Source organism: Dysidea avara, chromosome 8 (genome assembly GCF_963678975.1).
Source record: "Dysidea avara chromosome 8, odDysAvar1.4, whole genome shotgun sequence".
Classification (NCBI taxonomy): Eukaryota; Metazoa; Porifera; class Demospongiae; order Dictyoceratida; family Dysideidae; genus Dysidea; species Dysidea avara.
In genome coordinates, this window is record NC_089279.1 from 24,463,647 (window position 1) to 24,483,842 (window position 20,196).

General features: G+C 36.2%; 1 protein-coding gene across 2 annotated transcripts in view; it reads right to left on the reverse strand.

The window, feature by feature from the left end:
• Positions 1-20,196, reverse strand: part of LOC136263246 (uncharacterized) — a 59,526-nt gene that overhangs the window by 27,397 nt on the left and 11,933 nt on the right. The window contains exons 1-5 of one of the 2 annotated variants that reach the window (XM_066057755.1): positions 18,543-18,717; positions 10,681-11,137; positions 9,652-9,801; positions 949-1,246; positions 754-893 (exon numbers count right to left, since the gene is read on the reverse strand). In XM_066057755.1, the coding sequence (XP_065913827.1) occupies positions 754-893; positions 949-1,246; positions 9,652-9,801; positions 10,681-11,130 (1,038 nt within the window). In that variant the 5' untranslated portion in view covers positions 11,131-11,137; positions 18,543-18,717. Of the gene's footprint in view, positions 1-753; positions 894-948; positions 1,247-9,651; positions 9,802-10,680; positions 11,138-18,542; positions 18,718-20,196 lie in introns of those variants that run through there. The other variant, XM_066057754.1, reaches the window with a different exon arrangement.

The window sequence follows — 20,196 nt, forward strand, 5'->3', positions numbered from 1 at the left end:
CTTAATATACTCACGGTGTGGCGCGCCGACTTCTTGGGCCGCACGACACACTACCGTGTGTCTTGATAGAACAGTCATCTATACCCTAATAGAGCAGTCAGTGACTATTCATTCCATGCATTAGACTATATTAGCTATAATATTATTTTCATAAATGTGAAATTGTCTACAGATTCAATCTCGCAAAATTTTTCAAATTCTGGGCTATCCTAAGCATGCTGCAAATGCTGATTGTGCCTGCACAACTATGATGCTGTTGGTGGTCATAGAAGTATGGTCTCACAGTTATCTACCCAACTTGTAGATGCTTCCTCCGCCCCTGCTACAGTAGTCCCTCTATTACCAAGCCATCAATTATCCGAACATTCCATTATCCCAACTGTGGAAATGACTGTTTTTGTAAGAGTATTTGATGAAGGTGTACGTTCTGTTAGAGTATTTGAACAGAGTTCTGTATATAAATGAATAGGCTTATCCAAAATATTCGATTATATCAGGACTCACCCCGGGCCCAATGAGTTCTGATAGTGGAGGGAGCATTGTATGTATAAAGGTAAGTAACACAATGTACATATGCCAGCAAAGTGCTTTGATGCCACCATACATTGTTCGCGTTGTGTAATTCGAATATGTATGTGTGCATGGTTTTACAGGGAATCAAATTGCAGAAAACAATACACAGGTATGCAAAGATGCATACATTAGATTCTACATGTAACTACAGACAAAATTGTTTGTTATTAGGCAGCTCACCAGCTCCACACCTGCCATCACACATTCTGCTGGAGGAAGATATCCTATCCACTTCATAATCCCATAACATGGTGGATTACCAAATTGTACCATGGATCCCATCATTAAGTTGTTAGGATTTTCATTAGATGAAGATGATTCTAAAAGTAATCATAATAGTTATAGGTAATCCATATAAAATTGATTCTCAAGTACCTTGCTTTTTGCTCTCTTGAACAGCATCTTCAAGTATTCTCCTCTGTTTTTCACTATCCAACATGGATGAATCTAAAGATAATGAGTCCACAAGGTTCAACTTCTTTTTTGCTTCTTGTATTCGTTGGTGTTGTTCTGATTGTTTCATGGTTATAATTTGTCTTCTTTCAATTTTCTGCAATTCTGTTTTTTGTTTAACCAATGTTTTATTATCAAAAATACCAAATGCTTTGGTATCAAAATCCGTTGATCCTTTCTTTAAGCTTAAGTAATTACTTGTGCTCACAGGATCCTTTCCCTAAAGTAATAGAAAAAGTTAACTAAGCATGGAACTAACACTTGGTAAAAAGATTCTGGTAATACAGTGACAATGTGTATTAAGAACACCTGCTTGTGACCAACCAAAAGTGTTCTGATTATCAAGGTGTCCTAATTTTCCAGGTCAGCTGACATGCAAATTGGTATATTAAGGAAAAATTAGAAATTTTAAATTTGATTTGAGATTGTAGAAAAAAGGTAGGAAAACAAGGAAAGTCGCCTACACCTGCAGATTAACTAGTGAACATTTAATCCCTAATTAATCCAGTCTATACCCAAGACCAAGACTGAATTAAGGATTAAATGTTCACTAGTAAATCTGCAGGTGTAGGGGACCTCCCTTGCTTTCCTACTTTTGTTCTATGATCCCTAATCGAACTTAAAATTTCAAATTTTTCCTTAAACTTGTTTGTTTACTTTTTTTTGTAACATTATTATGACTGGTGAACCCCATGCATACCGCATCAAACGAAAGGATGGCACCAGAATTAATATTTTCATCTAAACGTGTGCCCCAGCTATCAAAACATGCTTCGAAAGTTCAGTGGCCATTACGCTTCGCTTTCAGCTATGTTCAGCCTGTTACACAGCGTTACAGACAAAAAACAGCTGAAGAAGTGCCTCTGCAACAATCCAGTCACTATGAAAATATGACGATTTGCATGCCCCCAACTATTATTGCCTCAAAAGTGTTGCAGCCATTACAATTTGCTTTCAGCTATGTTCAGCCCGTTACACAGCATTACAAATGAAGAACAATGTTAGAATCCTCTCTGTAATCAGTCCAGTCACCATGGAAAATACAGATGATTCCCACTTACAAACGTACTATAGGAAAGCCATGCAACGTGCTACCGTGAATTGACACCTTGAGCTGTCAGCAAAAAGAAATGGGACACAAAGGAGGACAAAGGTAGGTCCATGATGCGTGCATTGTACGTACTGTGGTATGCCAAAAGGCATGTCTTGGGATGAAGCGAAGTTGAACAGTGAAAAAAACAGGCCCATAGCCTTAGCCGTTATCGAGTTACGCTTGCCTGAAGGCATCAGGCAGGCAGGCGGGTGGGTGGGCAGGCGGGCAGGCAGGCAGGCAAGCAGTTAGTCAGCAGAAAATTCCATTGAATAATTTTTTAGAAACTTTTCATAACAATTTATTGGAAGCCTTTAAGATTGTATTGAAGGCACTTTTGGGCTTGGTTATACCTAACCAATACTGCCAAGGTGCCAGGATGGAGTTGAGAAGCTGATTTTTGAGGGAATTTTTTGGCTAGGAAGACCCTAATCTCCATGATCCCTAGTATACAGTACTACTGTACTGTATGATACTTTGGGTCCTTAACTATGTAAGTGTCGAGATTATGCATGTGTCATCATTTGATTAACAAGTTTCGCGGTAATGTAAATGTGACTGGATCTGCAAAAAGGGTCTTATAGCCTTTCCAATTTTCCAAGTTTGACGAGTCATATTTAGGAGCGTAAAGTGACCAAATTGCAGGCTGGCACAAGTCAAGTTATGGATTGCCAAGTACATGCAATTGGAAAGCCCCTTTTCACAGATCCAGTCACAAATGTAGAAACATGATTTTGATAGTCACCTTTAACTAAAAATGTTTGTGTATCATCAGTAATGTGTGTTTCTGTGGTTTTAGTTGAAAGCTATATTATTGCTGTCTTTACAATTATCAAATAAGTAAAGGTGCATATACTGATACAAGAAAAGTTAACCAATGTGATACTGTTCCGATATACATATAGCAACTAATATAAGTAATTTTTGTGTTGTACTTTGGTACAAAAATATTCATGTTTTTAAGACAGATTTCTAGCTATGCTTGGTTGCCTGTGGTGGCATAGCATCTACGTGTAAGATAACCGGACGGTAAGGTACCAACAAATATTTTAATACATGTTCTTGCTAACTGATTACAACACATTTAAGTATGTAGTTAGATAGCAGGTTGTTACAAACCATTTACTTTCATTGTTAGTGATGGTATGTTGCATAGTCCAGCAAAACAGCAAATTATAGCTGTGCAACCATGCTCCATTTTTTTTGTATGAAATAGCAAAAGTTATTAAATTTTCTATATGATCCAAGTAGGGGTCAATAATAAATGGTTTCAACAAGCAGTTCTGGCTACCTTTGAACAATGCAAATAAATTCAGAACTTTTAACAGTGTACCAACATAATTGGTGGTAGATTCTGTCCAGTTATAACTAATCTAAACCAAAACAGCCAAGCTGTAAAAAAAGAGAGCAGCCCCCTAAAAGGCCAGGATGAAAAAAGATGTGAAATCCAAGGTGGCAGCCAAGAAATGGCTGTTATGGTAGGTTAATGGCAAAAATTTTAATTACAACAATTCAGGTGAATTTGCGTTGCCTTCTCCAAGGATTCGGCACCAAATTCACCTGAATTGTCATAATTAAAATTTTTGCCATTAACCTACCATCACAGCCATTTCTTGGCCACCCACCTTGATTTCACATCTTTTTCACCCTGGCCTTTTTGGGAGCCACACTCTTTTTTTTTACAGCTTGGCTGTTTTGATTTAGATATCACTTCTTTTTTTATTGCAAGCCACAAAGTCAGCCATAAACTGGCTTTGGTGTTTCCTTTTTTTTTCTTTACTGCAGGAATTGCAGAACAAAAGAAGCAAGTGTGTGTATAGCTTTTCGTCTGCTGATTAAATATTTGTATATCTAACACTGAATGATTATCACATACTGTAGGTAATAAGGTGACTTCTTACATATTACTGAACTGTAGCTGAAACTCTCATTGTTTGTAGCTGAACTCTTTTCAGGGTGACTTGTTTCTACTACAGGGTGATTTGTTTGTAGCTGCTCTATTAGGATGACTGCTCTATTAGGGTATCTCAATCTCGCACTTGCTACACCAAGTTGGATTTCTCTGTGGCTTTAAGTTTGATTCTTCTACAACATTGAAGAGCCTTTCTAAAATGATTACTCCATCTTTACAGCGATTTTCAAAGCAGTACTCCAAGCGGTTTTTCTGGTAGGCATGGCAAGTAGTCGTTTTTTATTAGCTAATCTTGATTGCATAATTGTTACACACTGTTGGTTTTTTCGTTGTACCTTTGTGGTTTTTAGCTTGATTTCTTTCAAACCACAAAATGTTTGAGGTTCAATAGTTAACTTATTCACCCACCAATTTTCAGCTTCTTACCATAAAAGGTTTACCCTGTTGTTATTTTTCATGAATAATCGCTAATAACTTCTTCACCGTTTATCATATTTTAGCCAAACTTGGTACAAGATGTACTTTTATAACCCCCTTATATGTGCCAAATTGCAAGGCAATTGGATATGGTGTTCGCATTTTATGACAGGTTTTGTAAATTTGCAAAAAGAGGAAGAAAAGTAAGAATATTAAGAAAACAATGAAGAAACTACAGGGGTGTGTAAGCCAATTTTTGAAGTTATATATCTTGAGAACACTTAAAGCAATTTCGTTCAAATTTGGTACAGTATGTGGAGTAGGTACTGAGTTGGCGGGAATGTCCACAGCAAAAATCTTTTTGTTTCATAAAGGCAGCACAGAGCCACAGAGGTGCAAAAATCACATTTTCTTCCTGTCAATATACTCACGGTGTTGAATGCCGGATTTTTGGCCACACGACACACTACCATGTGTCTTTATCTAATCTACTGGTCTAGTCTAGTCTAATTTCTCTTTTTCATACTGGCCTGTTTTTGGAAGGCCGCACCCTTTTTCACAGGTTGGCTGTTTTGGATTTATTTTGGACTCATATACGCTGGCTTTTGTCTATCTTTTTTTATTTTCCTACATAATTATAAGTAGAACTAGATTTTAAGTGACATATGTACTATTTTTGTATTGTTTTGAACTTGAATGTCGCATGCATTAAGGTTACAGAATAGTTTTAAAAATGCGTGGGCGAAACAAATTACAACACTTGCTGTAAACCATATGTGTAAACCAAGCAGGGATAAATAATTTCAACAACTGTGTTGTGTTAGCAATACAACTAATTGTGCTTGTTTGTTTTTACTACAGAACAATGACTGTTCTTGGGTGTGTGGTCCACAATAGAGCGATGTTTTATAAAAACGCGCCGCCAAAAACCAGACTAACAGATTACTGAATCCTTATAATTTCAACACAAGTGACTAAACAACTAAAATATCTAGGTCCTGTGGAAGCGATTTTTTAAGTTACTGGTTGTATAGATGTTTTATTGGACTTTTAGTAGTTTTTTTCGAGTGAAACAAGCTCTTTGAAGGCTTGTATCTGAGTCACTGGGAAGAAACACGCCAAAAACGCTTCCACAGGACCTAATAAATTTAATATACAGTATCACTATGCCCCAGAAATTCCAATAGAGCCTACAGCTTTTGCTGTATTTGGCGGCGGAAAAACATGGTAATGACAGCTGGAGCTGAGCATGAGCTGAGCGATGTATGGGCTGGTTTATTGTGTTACTACAACAAATTGTAGTATTCCACCTGCCTCAAACTACACTGTAGCTAGTTAAAAACATTAAATATGAAGGGCTTCACCTTCATTTAAAACTTTTCACGCTGCTAGACTGGTTTTATGGGCTTCTCAAAAAGAATCGATAGGCATTCAAAATTTTGAATGATTGCCGGTGACTATACCGTAACCTTAAGGGATCTTGAAATGTGCTTGTTAAAATGTACATACATGTACAGTTGATTTTCGTATGATAACTTTAATTACATAGACTACAACAAGTTTGATACTGAAATTTGATTGGCTGAAAATATGGTCTCTAAACCCTGTAGTGGCACACTCATGTCCTATAGAGACCACGCTCTGAGGCAATATGAAAACACAGCAATCATGCTCCTGTAAAATGGACAGTATTAGTCAGACGGAGATGTAATGGGCCAATCAACGCTACATTTCTTGTTTACAAGCAGCTGTCAAGGCACAACAATGAGTTGTATTAGTTGTACTTCAAAACACAACATGGCAAACACATGCCTGTAACATTGGCAACACATGGGTGTAAAAATGGATAGCAACAGCAACACTGAATTAGAGGGAGGTGTATATACAGGGCTTATTTCTACTAATTGATGCTACACTTCTTGTTCACAAGCAGCTGTCAACTCTGTAATCTAAATAAGTGAGATGCCAAGAACCAGTGTCCTTATTGCACTCGAGTGCTACAGCTACAACAGCTCAGGGCTTTTAAGCTTTCTAAATCCCATAAAACCCTGGTTCTTGACGTCTAACTACTATACTTATGTATTTCTATTACATTACTGAACACTTTTACCTTGATAATTTACTGATTATTACACATGGCAATAAATTGCATTATTGACAATTGTTCTGTTAAAGTATCTCAATCGCATGACTCTTATGCATGTTTGGTACGTAGCCTATGTTATTCAACTGTTTATTAATATTTTTGTGGTATTCCAACAGAGTGCAATTCCAATACAATGTACATAGAATGTTCTAGAACAATCTACATTTTCCATTGATAGATCTACGAAATTATAAACTTTACCATTCTGGAATAGTTAACTATAAAACTTTCATTTATAGCAAGATCGCAAGTGACAGCAGTGGCACAGTTGCAATAGTCTGGGCATATAAGTGTGGAGTGGAAGTCCCTGGTTCAAACCAAACCCTGAACAATTTGTAAATGTTTCTTGTGCATGCCTTTTAAACTTCTCAGTGACTGTTCTGTTAGAGTATCTCGATGTACTTGTTTCACAAGTTTGGTGGTTTTTGCTTTGTATCTCCTTAGCTAATATTCTCAGTACCCAACTTTCACATCACAAAAGGTTTATGCTACAATGGTTAGCCTATCTGCATGTTATTGACTTTCTGTCAAACAGTGAAAAAATCAAGCCCATAGCCTAAGCCATAGTGAGTTATGCTTGGCTGGAAGCATAAGTTAGTCAGTCAGTGCGAACAAGTCGGATTTTTACTCAGCAGGTCACATATGTTATATGTACATATATATGATACTTTTTACTCCCTACCCCTTCCCCTATGATATGTATTTGGAAATTGCTGTTCGCATTGCCCATAACACATCCCCATAACAAAAATAAATAAGAATCTAGCAGCCTCATGTTAAGTGCACAATCACTGCCAAGCACAAAATAATATTCTTTGCCTTATGATTAATTAAATTCTCCACCATGTACTTATGACCAAATGTTTTCATACTGCATACATTTAACAGTGTCTTAAATGCTGATGAATAAAAGTCATCAATTTTTAACCCTTTAATGATTTTCATACATATCATTTATCTGTATAGCAGTCACAGCTAACTACCATTTTGCCAACACAAAATATTGTGATATGAAATGTGTTCTTACATATGACCTAGGCATTAATGTAATTTTTTCAAGCAACTTTTTACCCTTGCAACTATACAAGCTTAAGATTGGTGTTTATATACAAGAGCAGCAATCACCTGTAACATCTATAGCCCAGTGATTAAACAGGACCAGGAATGTACAAACTGAAGAGCAACAAATATTTAATCGCAACTTGCTGGGTATAAATCTGACATTTTTACATTCTCTAATATATAGGCTGTACTTTATTGTATCACTATCTCAGTTTGGGTCATGTTGTAAAATGTCATGTATATTTTGTTCAGTATGTCACTCCAACATTATGGCTGTTGACATTGTGTTGTACGTGTAATGCAAATACATAAACATGTACGTGTGTACACAAACTGTCTAGCTAAGCATCTGGAAAAATTATTACATTTATGTTGATTAAATGTACTATGCTTTATAAGACAAGTACACAAAAAAAATGGAATTTTCAACTAGAGTAGGGACCATAGTACATCAATAAAAAGTACTGAAACAAGCTGGAGTAGTGCATGATATTAAATCACAGCAAACAATAAAAAGTGTTATATCCCTACTGTACATTTCCATTAATGGTATCTTGAGCACAGTAGAGATATAACACTTCTTATTGTTTTAGTTTTACAGTGATTTAATATTGTGCACTACTCCAGCTTGTTTCAGTACTTTTTATCAATGTGCTATGGTCCCTACTCTAGTTGAAAATTCCAATTTTTTTAGTATACTTGTTTGTTAATTCTTTTTTTGGAAATATTGCTATGACTGGTGAACTCACACATACCGCATGTGAAGTATCCATTACGCTTTGTTGTCAGCTATGTTCAACCCATTACACAGCATTTAGGCCCCGGCCTATTATGCCCAAAATTTTACCTATTATGCTTTTGAGCATTGCTCAAAAATTAAGCCTATTATGCTCAAAATCATGCTTTCAAAATTAAGATTATGCTCTAGAACTGACAGTTTTATTAGAGTACATTAGTTTTCTCTGACTGCTGTATTAGAGTAAGTGACTACTCTATTAGAGTATCTCGGTCTTATTTCTGCAAAGTGTGAATAACCAACAAAGAAATGGTTAGTTAAGCTATATTACATGTTTTTAAAATATGAAATGCACTAATAATACTATTGGCAGTGAATATTTACTTTCTTTGAGGCACACGTATTGCGCATTTTAATTAAATTTTCAAATACCATCCCCATTATGCTAGCACTATGCCTGATGCTTCTGGTCGTCTATTATGCTTTAAATTATGCCAGCATAATCAGCCGGGGCCTAACAGCATTTCGAATCAAGAACTGTTCAAAAAGCACCTCTGCAATCCATGCATACCAAAAGAAAGAAAAGGTACCGCACACCCCAGTTATATCAATTATCATCTGAAAAGTGAAGTATCCATTACACTTTGTTGTCAGCTATGTTCAACCCATTATACACAGCAGTACGAATCAAGAACTGTTCAAAAAGCACCTTTGCAATCAAAATAGTCACTATGAAAAATTTCTGTTATGAAGAGAAGCCATTATGTGCTACTGCCAAATCAACACTTTTCGCTGTCAGCAAAGACGAATGGGACACAAAGGAGGACACTGGTAAGTCCATGAAGAATGCATTATACATACTGCAGTATGCCAAAAGGTACCTCTCGGGCCGAAGTGACATCGAACATTTAAAAAAATCAAACCTGTAGCTTTAGCCATTATTGAGTTACGCTTGTCTGAAGGCATCAGTCAGTTATTCAGTCAGCAGAAAATTCCATTTAATAAATTCTTTTTAAAATTCCGTAGCAACTTGTTGAAAGCGTTTCGGGTCAACCTTCAAGCTTGTTTGGGCTTACTTTTCCCTAACCAATACTGCCTCATCATTGTCAGGGAAAATTGAGGCTGATTTTTGGGTGATGTTATTTCATGGGCCATGCCTACTCCTTTGTGGGCTCTACTATACAGTACTATCGTAATGTATGATAGCTTGCAACAGGTAGTATTTTCCGTTCATGTAAACACCATACACTTATGAAACCTACTACATAGAATGGTCGATCATGTGCAGCACTTGTTTCAACTGTATTTCGGGTCAATGGATCCATTGATACGAAAACAGCACAGTAAGGATCACAGTGAAAGAATCGTTCACCTCTATACTTGCCATCACTTGTACCTTCACCTCTCCTCTCCTGTTATAAGAAGACAACATACAACAATACAAATTTCTAGTACTGTTCTGTCTTGTGTACATATGTAGGGAATATGTTGGAATGAAATATATAAATATCAGTATATACATAAAGGTGTGCACAACATTTAATATTAAAATATCCTAAATCAAAATGTTACCAATGATAAATTTAGTGCAGTAACATCTACATATATCACCAATGATTTGCTGGCTATTGCTACATAAATTATTTTGCACGTGTAAAGAAGCCAGGGTAACATGTAATACTAAACTTATCCTATGAACAACAAAATTTATGATTTCTTTAGTACCATATTTATAATAACAGAAATGGAACTTTTTAAAGGAGTTTCTGGTTGCAAACATGATATCATTAAGAATCAGAGAAAGTAATTAGCTACAGTGGCTATATAGCTACAGTAGTCTCTATTTAGGATGTACTAACAGTGAATGATCATAGAAGAAGTCTATAAACCCCTTTTGGCTAAGCCTAGTCTTGCCACTTTTCATTGAAGTTGATGAAACTCAATTCCAATTTATTTTGCTACAGTGAGTCAGTGGGAAAATTAATTCTAAACAATCTCTCCAGCAAGGCACATGCTAAGGGCCAATTTTGCATAATTGCTTAAATATTGTAACGTGCTTTGAACGTAGTTTTTTTTACACTTTAATCCTGGCCTGAGTAAACAGTTACATTTTCTATATCAATAATTTTTTTTACAAAGAAGAAAGCTAAATCAACAGGAGGCTTCTGGATACCATAAATCAGATTACACTACACCTCCTGCTAAAATTTCTTTTCTATTCACAGAATTGTTTATTGGTCAATAAACAGTTGCTAGAAACACTGTGAAATACACATACTGCAGGTACATACATTTAGCTCCAGACCAAATTTTGTTCCTTTCTCTTCAGGTAGTTTTCCAATGTACTGAATAACTGCTTTAACTGGTTTGGGAATTGTTGGGATAGCCACATGAACAAGATAGTTAACTCTCAGATTCTGCACCCAGTCCAATTTGTGTAGAACTTCAGTTCGGTCTTGCAAATGCTCCACTCCTTCTAGTAGATCCTTCTGCTGTTCAGTAAGTTTATGGACCTGCTGTATTCTACAGTGTAAAGAAATGCTGGGTTTTGACAATGTCCTATAATTTGCTCCAGACACAGATGGCATGTGTGATATGGCAACCACTAAAGAGCCCTTTAGAGCAAACTTCCTTATTTCCTGATGACCTGACTTCTGAATGAATTGCTTTGAAGGTGCTGTGTGTTTTTGACGATACTCATATACTCTTTCTAATAGCAGGCCATATGGTAGATCCTCCATTTCAAAACTAAAAGAAATTACAATATAATAGTGAGGCGGTTAAGTCATATGATCGTTCACTTTGTGATAAAAGCACCAAATTTGGTGTGGTGATACTTTACTTCATGCATTTTCATTTTAGGATGGGTACCATTAAAAATTACAATGGTAATTTAAACAACCATTATTAACATTTTTGAAAAGCTTTGAACCAAGGAAACCTTACAAGCGTACACTTCTTAGCTCTACATGCATTCAACATATAAATGAACATGAAAACATGTTTGTGTGTAGCAAGAACATGTTTATAGTAAATTGCTTGTATTTTTCAGTATAATCATGACCACACACTAGAGCTGCATTTTACCTGAAATGCATTGCAGCCAAAATTTGTGACCGAATTTGACAAAACAAGGCTTCCACACATCCAATTTTCTGACTTTAACAAACTGTAACTTGACTACTCAGTACGCTATTTACCTAAAATTTTACACAATTCTTTCCTAGTAAATAACAGGTCAAATTTTTTAACAGATCACATGGTCCTACCTCGAGTTATTGTCCTTCAAAGTCATAAAACTGGATGTGTGGAAGCCTTGTTTTGTCAAATTCGGTCACATAATCACATTTTAACAATTACATTGATACTCTGAATCGATTAACAACATGTTTTCTGTTGTTGTGGATCACTGTATAGTAGGGTTCACAAAGGTTTGGGTATGGCCCATGCATGAAATACATCACTCAAAAATCACTCTCACTTTTCCCGACCTGCCGATTATGCTCATAATTTTACCTATTATGCTATGCTGCACTGCTCAAAAATTCACCTATTATGCTTAAATTAATGCTCAATATTTACCTATTATGCTCGATTATGTTCAATGTTCATGCCTTAGTTCATATGCTTTGCTACTAGTTTAACACTGTATAGAAAGAAAAAAATGAGTGGCTGGAACACAAATAATAAATTCTTGCTGCATGCCTGCATGTAAGAGAAAAGATCGATATACTCTAATAGAACAGTCAGTTTGATGATTGTTCTATTAGAGTTACTGACTGCTCTATTAGAGTATATCGATCTTATTTTGCAATTGTCATTTTTCCAGCAAGAATGTACACTATCGTACAAACATTTAACCTATTATGCTGGCATTATGCTCAATGCGTTTAGGTACCTATTATGCTCAAAATTATGCCAGCATAATCAGCGGGTCCCTACTGATGAGGAGGAGGCAGTATTGGTTAGGTAATCTATATATATAAAGCTGAAAATCCATCTGTCTGTCTGCATTCCATTTGAGTTCACGCATTCTTCTCGCCAGTTGCTGCACGTGTCGAAGCGGTTTTGGCACCAAACAAAGCGCTCATCATCCAGGAATAACCTAGCGTTTAAATGAAGGCTCTAGCTACCGTCGTTCGTGGTTTACAGCGCATTTAGTGTAAGAGTGTAGAGCAAAAATTCGCCTGAATTCTTTCTGTAAACCGCATGCAAACCGCAAGTAAACACCTACTGCCATTCAACTTAAGCATGCCTTTATAAACAACATTTAACAACACTGTAACCACAAGTGAGATTTTGTGCAAGTGGTAGAGCGTAAAGCTTGAAAACAGGAAGTCGTAAGTTCAAGTTCCAGTTGCTCATTTTTTTTCCCTTTTCCAAACCTTTTGGTTGCAACTTTTTTTTCTTCAACCTTTTTTGCTACTACGGTTTTTTTTTCGTTTTGGCAGCCTTTTTGGTAACAGATTTTCTGTTCATGCTATTTTTCTCTCACTCTATAGGAAACCTGTGTAGTTGGGACTGACCAAATGTGTCCTGATTATCAAGGTATCCTGATTTTCCAGGTCAGTTTACATATTAAGGGATACTTTAGGACCATTACCAATTTAAGTGTCCAGATTATGCAGGTGTCCTCCACTGCTGCATTGGTTGATAACAGTTAGTAGTAGCTGTACAGGTGATGACAATAGGTAATAACAGTCAGTAGTAGCTAGCTTGCTCAAAATATCATACAGTATAGTAGTGCTGTAAATGTAGAGAGGTTATAGAGGTGATGACAATAGGTACAGGTGGTAGTGTAGTAAAGGGAACATTAGAGAGTGTAGTATTGTTACAATATGGCAACTTCTGCATTGTAGGGAAGGTACCAATAAATTAATGTTTTTTTTGTGGCCAAGACATTATATCAAATGATGCTCCACGTATAGCCTACATAATTCGACAGGTACTACTAGAACCATCCACATTGTTCACACCTGTGTGTTGTATTACTATAGTAGTTTAGCTACTGCAGTTCTGGAGTAATTTTGGTATACTTTGCAAGATAGTGGTATTAAAAATGCCGATATCACCATTCGTATCATGTTGCAGGGCATAAATGGCACTGATGTTTAATGCTTGGTTGTTATTATGGTGTGATCCACAGGTCATCTGGCAAAGTGTGTTTTGTTGTAGCAAATCAATACACGCTTTTATAGACCTTTTTTCACTTTTGGGAATTTTTGATGCAGCTTTTTGTTCTACCAGTCTGTTCCATACAATTTTTTATCCATATATTCTTATGCTCACAGTTTTTCAGCACTGGCACACATACTCATCATAGGGACTCTTATAGCACTTTTGTAGTAGTGCAGGCGAATTGCCAACATAGTGCATGTGTTTGTCCTGTCTAGGTAAAAGCTTCTTTCATACGTACTTAATCTGCAGCTGTATGACATTATGCTGCTGTAGAAAAGAAACAACGTAATTGCATGATTGCATGGGCAGGTACTACTGTGCATCTGAAAAGTGATATTACTACTGGCATCATGCAGATACCATAGTTTACACTGAAGAACTCTGTGTGCAATTGCTTGACCTTGCACAACTACTTCACTAATCCTGTTTACATCCTGTCACTTTAGATCTAGATCTGCTTAAAGGATCATACATTACCTTAATGATAGGCAGAGACAATTGTAATTTTTTTCAAATCCCAGTGAAAATGTCAGGCAACTTAAAGCATTGATATGCTGCTGTTTTACACAATTCGTCATAATAGGGAAATTCTTACAATACATTGACAGAATAGAGGGACTCAATCTAAAATAATAATACAATCATTGTTGTCAAATTGTGTTTGCTATAATTGACAATACTTCACTATAAAAACTCTACAACTTTCTTCTATTTTGATCTGACATTTTGTCAGGCAGGTTCCATTATGGTCGGCCATACATGATATTTGCCTGACAAATGGCCTATGTCAGACAGTAATAATTGACTCTGATGATAGGACAATTATGATAATGTTTAAACACCTGTGTGGGGTTTGTATGGCAACATGTGTCACTATAACATTACTGCATAGCATACTGAAAATGTGCTATGTGTACACCTCCTGTCATGTAGGTATTGCCTTAGCTTTCATGTAGTTTAACTAACACTGCATGTTTGTTATTTCACTATACATAGTTAAAAGAAGGCATAAGGATCATGCACTAACAGGCATGCTATACACACACTATAACATTTATGCTAGGCCCAATTCCCAATGCATTTTTAATTGTCCTGCATGTAAAGCAGGTACCAATGCTTTTGTTTGTCTTTTACAACATGTTAAAGGCACTGCAGGGACATCTCATTAAATAATTGAGCTACATTCCTGTCGAAACCACAGACAAAATAAACTTTATATTTTAAAAGTTAAAAAAAAATGCATGCTACTTAGCTACATGGTGTTTAATGCTTGGTGTCTGTTTGTGGCATTAAAATGTTTGGTCCTGCACGTAGGGCAGGTACCAATGTTAGTACTATATAAACCTAAAATAGCCTTCAGATCAACCCGAAACGCTTTCAACAAGTTGCTATGGAATTTTAAAATAAATATATTAAACAGAATTTTATAGTGACTGACTGACTAACTGATTCCTTCAGACAAGCGTAACTCAATAATGGCTAAGGCTACTGGCTTGATTTTTTCGCTATTCAAGGTTGTGCGAGATAGTTTCCCTTCATAACGGAAATCATCCATATTTTCCATAGTAGCTATTTTAATTGCAGAGGCACTTTTCAAACAGATCTTGATTCATAATGCTGTGTAACAGGCTGGACATAGCTGACAATGAAGCATAATAGATACTTCACTTTTCAGACAACAATTTATAGCTGGACCATGCATTCCTTCTTTTGACGCGATATGCAATATTGGAATTTTAAATTTGAGTAGGGACCACAGTAGAAAGAAAAGGAAATGAGACAAGGGGGGTTGCTTATACATGTAACCAAACTGGTGTAAATTTATCCCTACTTTAGTTGTTTCAGGGTAGCTTTAGCTATAACCATGACTAAAGTAGGGATAAATTTGCACTAGTGTGGTTACATGTGTAGGCAACCTCCCTTATTTCATTACCTTTTCTTTCTACTGTGGTCCCTACTCAAATTTAAAATTGCTAATTTTTCCATTCACTTGTGTTAATTATGGATGCTGCTACCAGCACACATTCAAGATATGGGAGTATTAGTGTTCAGCAATCAACACATAATGGAATTGCACAGAGTTACAGTATATATAGTGCAACTTATGGAGATGGATTGCTTGAATAAAATCAATTTGTGGATGATGGAAAATCTGCACCATGAACAAGCTCTGCACTACCAACCACCTTTTGAAAAATAGGTTAATACTACTTCTATTAAGCTGGGCAATGCAAATAATTGGAGCCAAACCCCGGTTTAAAACAGCAGCACTCAAAAAAGATTGTCAACTCTCTGCTAGGTTGTTTACTGTATGGCAGTCAAGAGAATCAACTTTTAAATTAGAAATGCTTTAAAGCCTCACTAAAGTTGTCCTGTACTTTCTCCATCAATCATCTGGCTTAAGCTTACCAAATCCTTGCATTAGGTAATGAGTCAAGTCTGATCTGCTGTTGGTAATATCAAGACATTTGAAATATGCGGACAACAATCTGATGCCATTTTTGGTTCCCAATTTGTTTGCAGATGTTGAGAGGCTAGACATTGTATTGGATCTTTATTCTTCAAACAATACGTTCATAAGGTTGGGGGAGGTTCCAGAAGATGTGTGTTAAATAACACAATTACCTATTATATACTGGTCTACCTTTTGAGTAACAATAATACTAAAGAAGAGAGATATCTTTGCTACGTATATTTCTCCAAACACAAAATGTAGACATTAACCACAAAGTAATTAATTAAATAGCTCATCTTAACAGAGATCTTTCAATGAACAAAGTTAGCACTGAATTAATAGCAGAAATTGAACCTTGGAACCATGCACTGATACTACACTGTTATTTCCTGCTGCTCATGCTACAAGACACGGTCCACACCGATGTTCTAGTTTAGTAATTGCCCCAGCAAATGATTTGGGTTTGACAGAGGAATGGGAGTTTAAAGATTTACCTTTATACATTTCTACATAAATAACTATCAAAACTAGGTTATGAAAAGGCAAATGCTTTGCTTTTCTTCCACCCATTTGACACTACATCAGCATTTGCTAGTGGGAGAAAATCTGCATGGGATATTCGAAACGTTAAATTTAACATTTGGCTTACCTTTATAGTGCTCCTAATAGTGATTGTGCTCTGAATGATGAGATGCTTGCAAAGATGTAATATGTTGTTTAAAACATCTGAAGCCAAACAATGTAATGGAGCATGCCAAACCTTTTTGTCAACTGTAGTTATAAATGTTTCACCCACAAAAGAAGCATTACCTCATATTATAACACAGGGTTGAACAGCACGGGTTGGCTCAGAAGCATTTGCATAGTCCTTGCATGGCAAGACCTTTTGAAGTTGCAACAAAACATAGGAAGCAATCCACTTTCAGACAGTTTCCATCCCCATTCTATTCAGGAAGAAACGTAACTTCTTGATAAGTAAATTCAATGCTTGTCCCCAGGTCCCCATATAGAGGTATGATATATCACTTCATAAACTGCATCCATTGTAGCAAACAATTTATGTACTGTAAATTAATGTACGTGTGTACTGATCTATCATTTTGAAATGATACTGCCCTATCAATGGTATTTAATGGTTTATTTTTCAGTATTGTGTAATAATCCACTAAATTAAATTATATTTGGGTGGTACCCATCCTGCAATGATTCAGAATGCCTTACTCTACACCTCCACCAAATTCCATGCTTTTATCACAAAGTGAACGTTCCTCTTTATTTTTGAGGCTTAACCGCTGTACTATAAATCGCCTGATATATCAGGACACAAAATTGTATGTCATGTGCATGACCAGTGTGGACATGCAACAGACAAGTGTGTTGTATTTTAGTTTTCATGCATTCTTAGCAATAGTGTCTGAACAGAAATTATCTAGTTTCGCTGTGGAAACTCCCTCGAGGTAGGGCACCTTCTATTTCAAAATTCGAGTTGAATCTGCCCAGCCATCACTGAGATATGTGCCTTCTAAGTTTGTCTTATTCTCTTTGTATTTTCTTCTTAATTTTCTTATGTATTCTTAAATTTTTTTCCCGTACAGTATATAGAATTATCACAATGAAGGATAGCAAGAGCATAATGCAGCACATTTATAGCAAAATTTTTGTACAGAATGAATAAGAAAAATAGAGTTATGCACAATTTTGAAAATCGCAAAAGCGATTTTTTTGTCATGCCTACAAGATTATCGGCGAAATAACTTGAAAATTGGTATGTACATAAAGCAACTGTCATAGTGCAAATTTTATGTGGTTAAAAAGTACTGAGAGTATAAGCTAAGGATATAAGTCATAAACCAAACATGTGAAACAAGCACAATCGAGATACTCTAATAGAACAGTCACTTAAAACGTGCACAAAAATACTAGAAAATTTTTCCAGGGTTCCTTCATATCTATATGCCCAAACCCTTTACCATTCCACCACTGCCATCAGTTGTTCACCTCACTTAATTTCTACTTTATAAATGAAAGTTGCAGTTTAGTACACTAGAATGTAGAGGTATATGAACTATATATACTGATTAGAGTTGCACCGATATGCATTTTTTCACATTTGCCGATACCGATTATTTGCCTATTCCTGTAACCGATATGCCGATATTTACCGATATTCTTCATTTCTTCAGAACAGAGGAGGAGGAGCAGAAAATCACCTAAAGTTTATGCGTATAAACTGCATTTGTAATGATAATGTAATCAATGTAATTAATTACGTGGGCGGCCGACTTTTACAATGTTTTACACAGTTTTGCTAGTATCTCCTTTCATGGAAAAGGAAGCCAAGTAGTTATAAAACAGCTAATCAAACAGTGTTTTAGTGGGACTACAGACCCTTTGTGAAGAGTGATCAACTAATTGCGTGGGCGGCCGATAAATATACACAGCCTACTATAGCCTTGCAACCACATTTGTGCAAACAAACAAACTCAAATAGTTACAAAACAGTTACAACAAACCACTTACTGCTACATTCACCACCTTCTTTACTTTCACCTGTTCATTGTCGTCAACTTAACGATTGATTGTGGGTTTCGGTTAACCGGCAAGTTATTTCCGCTTCGTAGCCGATACCGATACTTGTAAAATTAGCTAATATCGGTTGTTACCGATAATTCAACCGATTATCGGTGCAACTCTAATACTGATATGGGTTTTTGGCATGTACCAATACTCGATATTGATGCCACCAAAAGAAGCTGATAACCGATAGTCGATCCAGTATTTGCATTTTAGTTAAAAGTGTACATTTACCTACCCTACAACAATGTGTGCTGCTATACTTTGCCTGTGGTGGTATACAGCTTGGGTTTCTATTGTGCAATCCAGACAATTAGGCACCAACAAACATTTTTATGTATACTCCCATGAAGCTATTTCTGCATTACTCTGCATTCTAATGGCTTGTGAGAAAGCTGGTACAGCAAGTTTCCTTGATTATCCTGTGACCCTACTTTTTATTACAAGGTATTCTATAACTGCTTCATTTGTAAAGACTGTAATAAGTTTTGCAGCAGATTTCTCATAGCATAGCGCTTGTTTCAGAGTGAACAATAAGCCACTGGCACTAAAGAACCACATAAATAACATAGAAAAGCAATGCACAATCCATTTATGTATAAACTATTGCTACTGTATAAATATCAGTAGCAATATCAGTCCTCTTGCTGTTCTGTACTGATACCGATATTGGTAAAAATTACCATATTGGTGGCCGATATTATAACCGATCCGATTATTGGTACACCTCTACTAGAATGGTAAGGTTTTGTAATCTTGTAGATCTATCAGCATTCTATGTGCGTTACATTAGAAATGCTCAGAAAAAGTGTGCTCTATTACAGTGCTACAAAATAATTAAGATGGGCTATACCAAGACAATGCCATTAGCTCAATAGAGGCTGAACAATAATCAACCATTTTGGCTGTGGAAACATCCTCAGGGTGCCCATTCCGAATTCGCCCAGCAATCACTGAGATACTCCTTCAAAGTTTGTTATATTTTTCATCTAAACCTTTATAATTCTTCTTTCATCTACAAACAAGTCTCTGTAGAGCGTTCAGCCTTGTAAAATTACCCTGTAGATCTCACTGTAGATAGTTTAGCTATCTATAACACCCTGTACAGGGTTCAGTTGTGTAACAAGTCACCCTAATAACTACATGATAATCATTTTTTCAGTTTCATAATTTACATAGATTCACACAAATAACAATCTTCGATAATTCCTGTAGTAAAGAAAGAAAACAACAAGTAAAAAGAAAGCCTCAAAGCCAACCACAGGCTGGCTTGCAATTACAAAATGAAATGACATCCTTACCAAAACAGCCATGCTGTGAACAGCCCCTCCAAAAAGGCCAGGGTAAGAAGGTTAGGAAATTAAAGGCTGTAGCTGCACTAATACTAATCATAAATGATTGGTATTAACATCATTGCAGCCATTTCTTGGTTGCCACCTTTGATTTCATAACTTTTTCACTCTGGCCTTTTTAGATGGCTGCACCCTTTTTTCACACCTTGATTGTTTTAATAGTAGATAGAGTAACTCACCTAATATCAGACAAGCTCCAAAATTAGACGCGATCACTTGGACTACGACAGGAATCTTTGAACAACTTA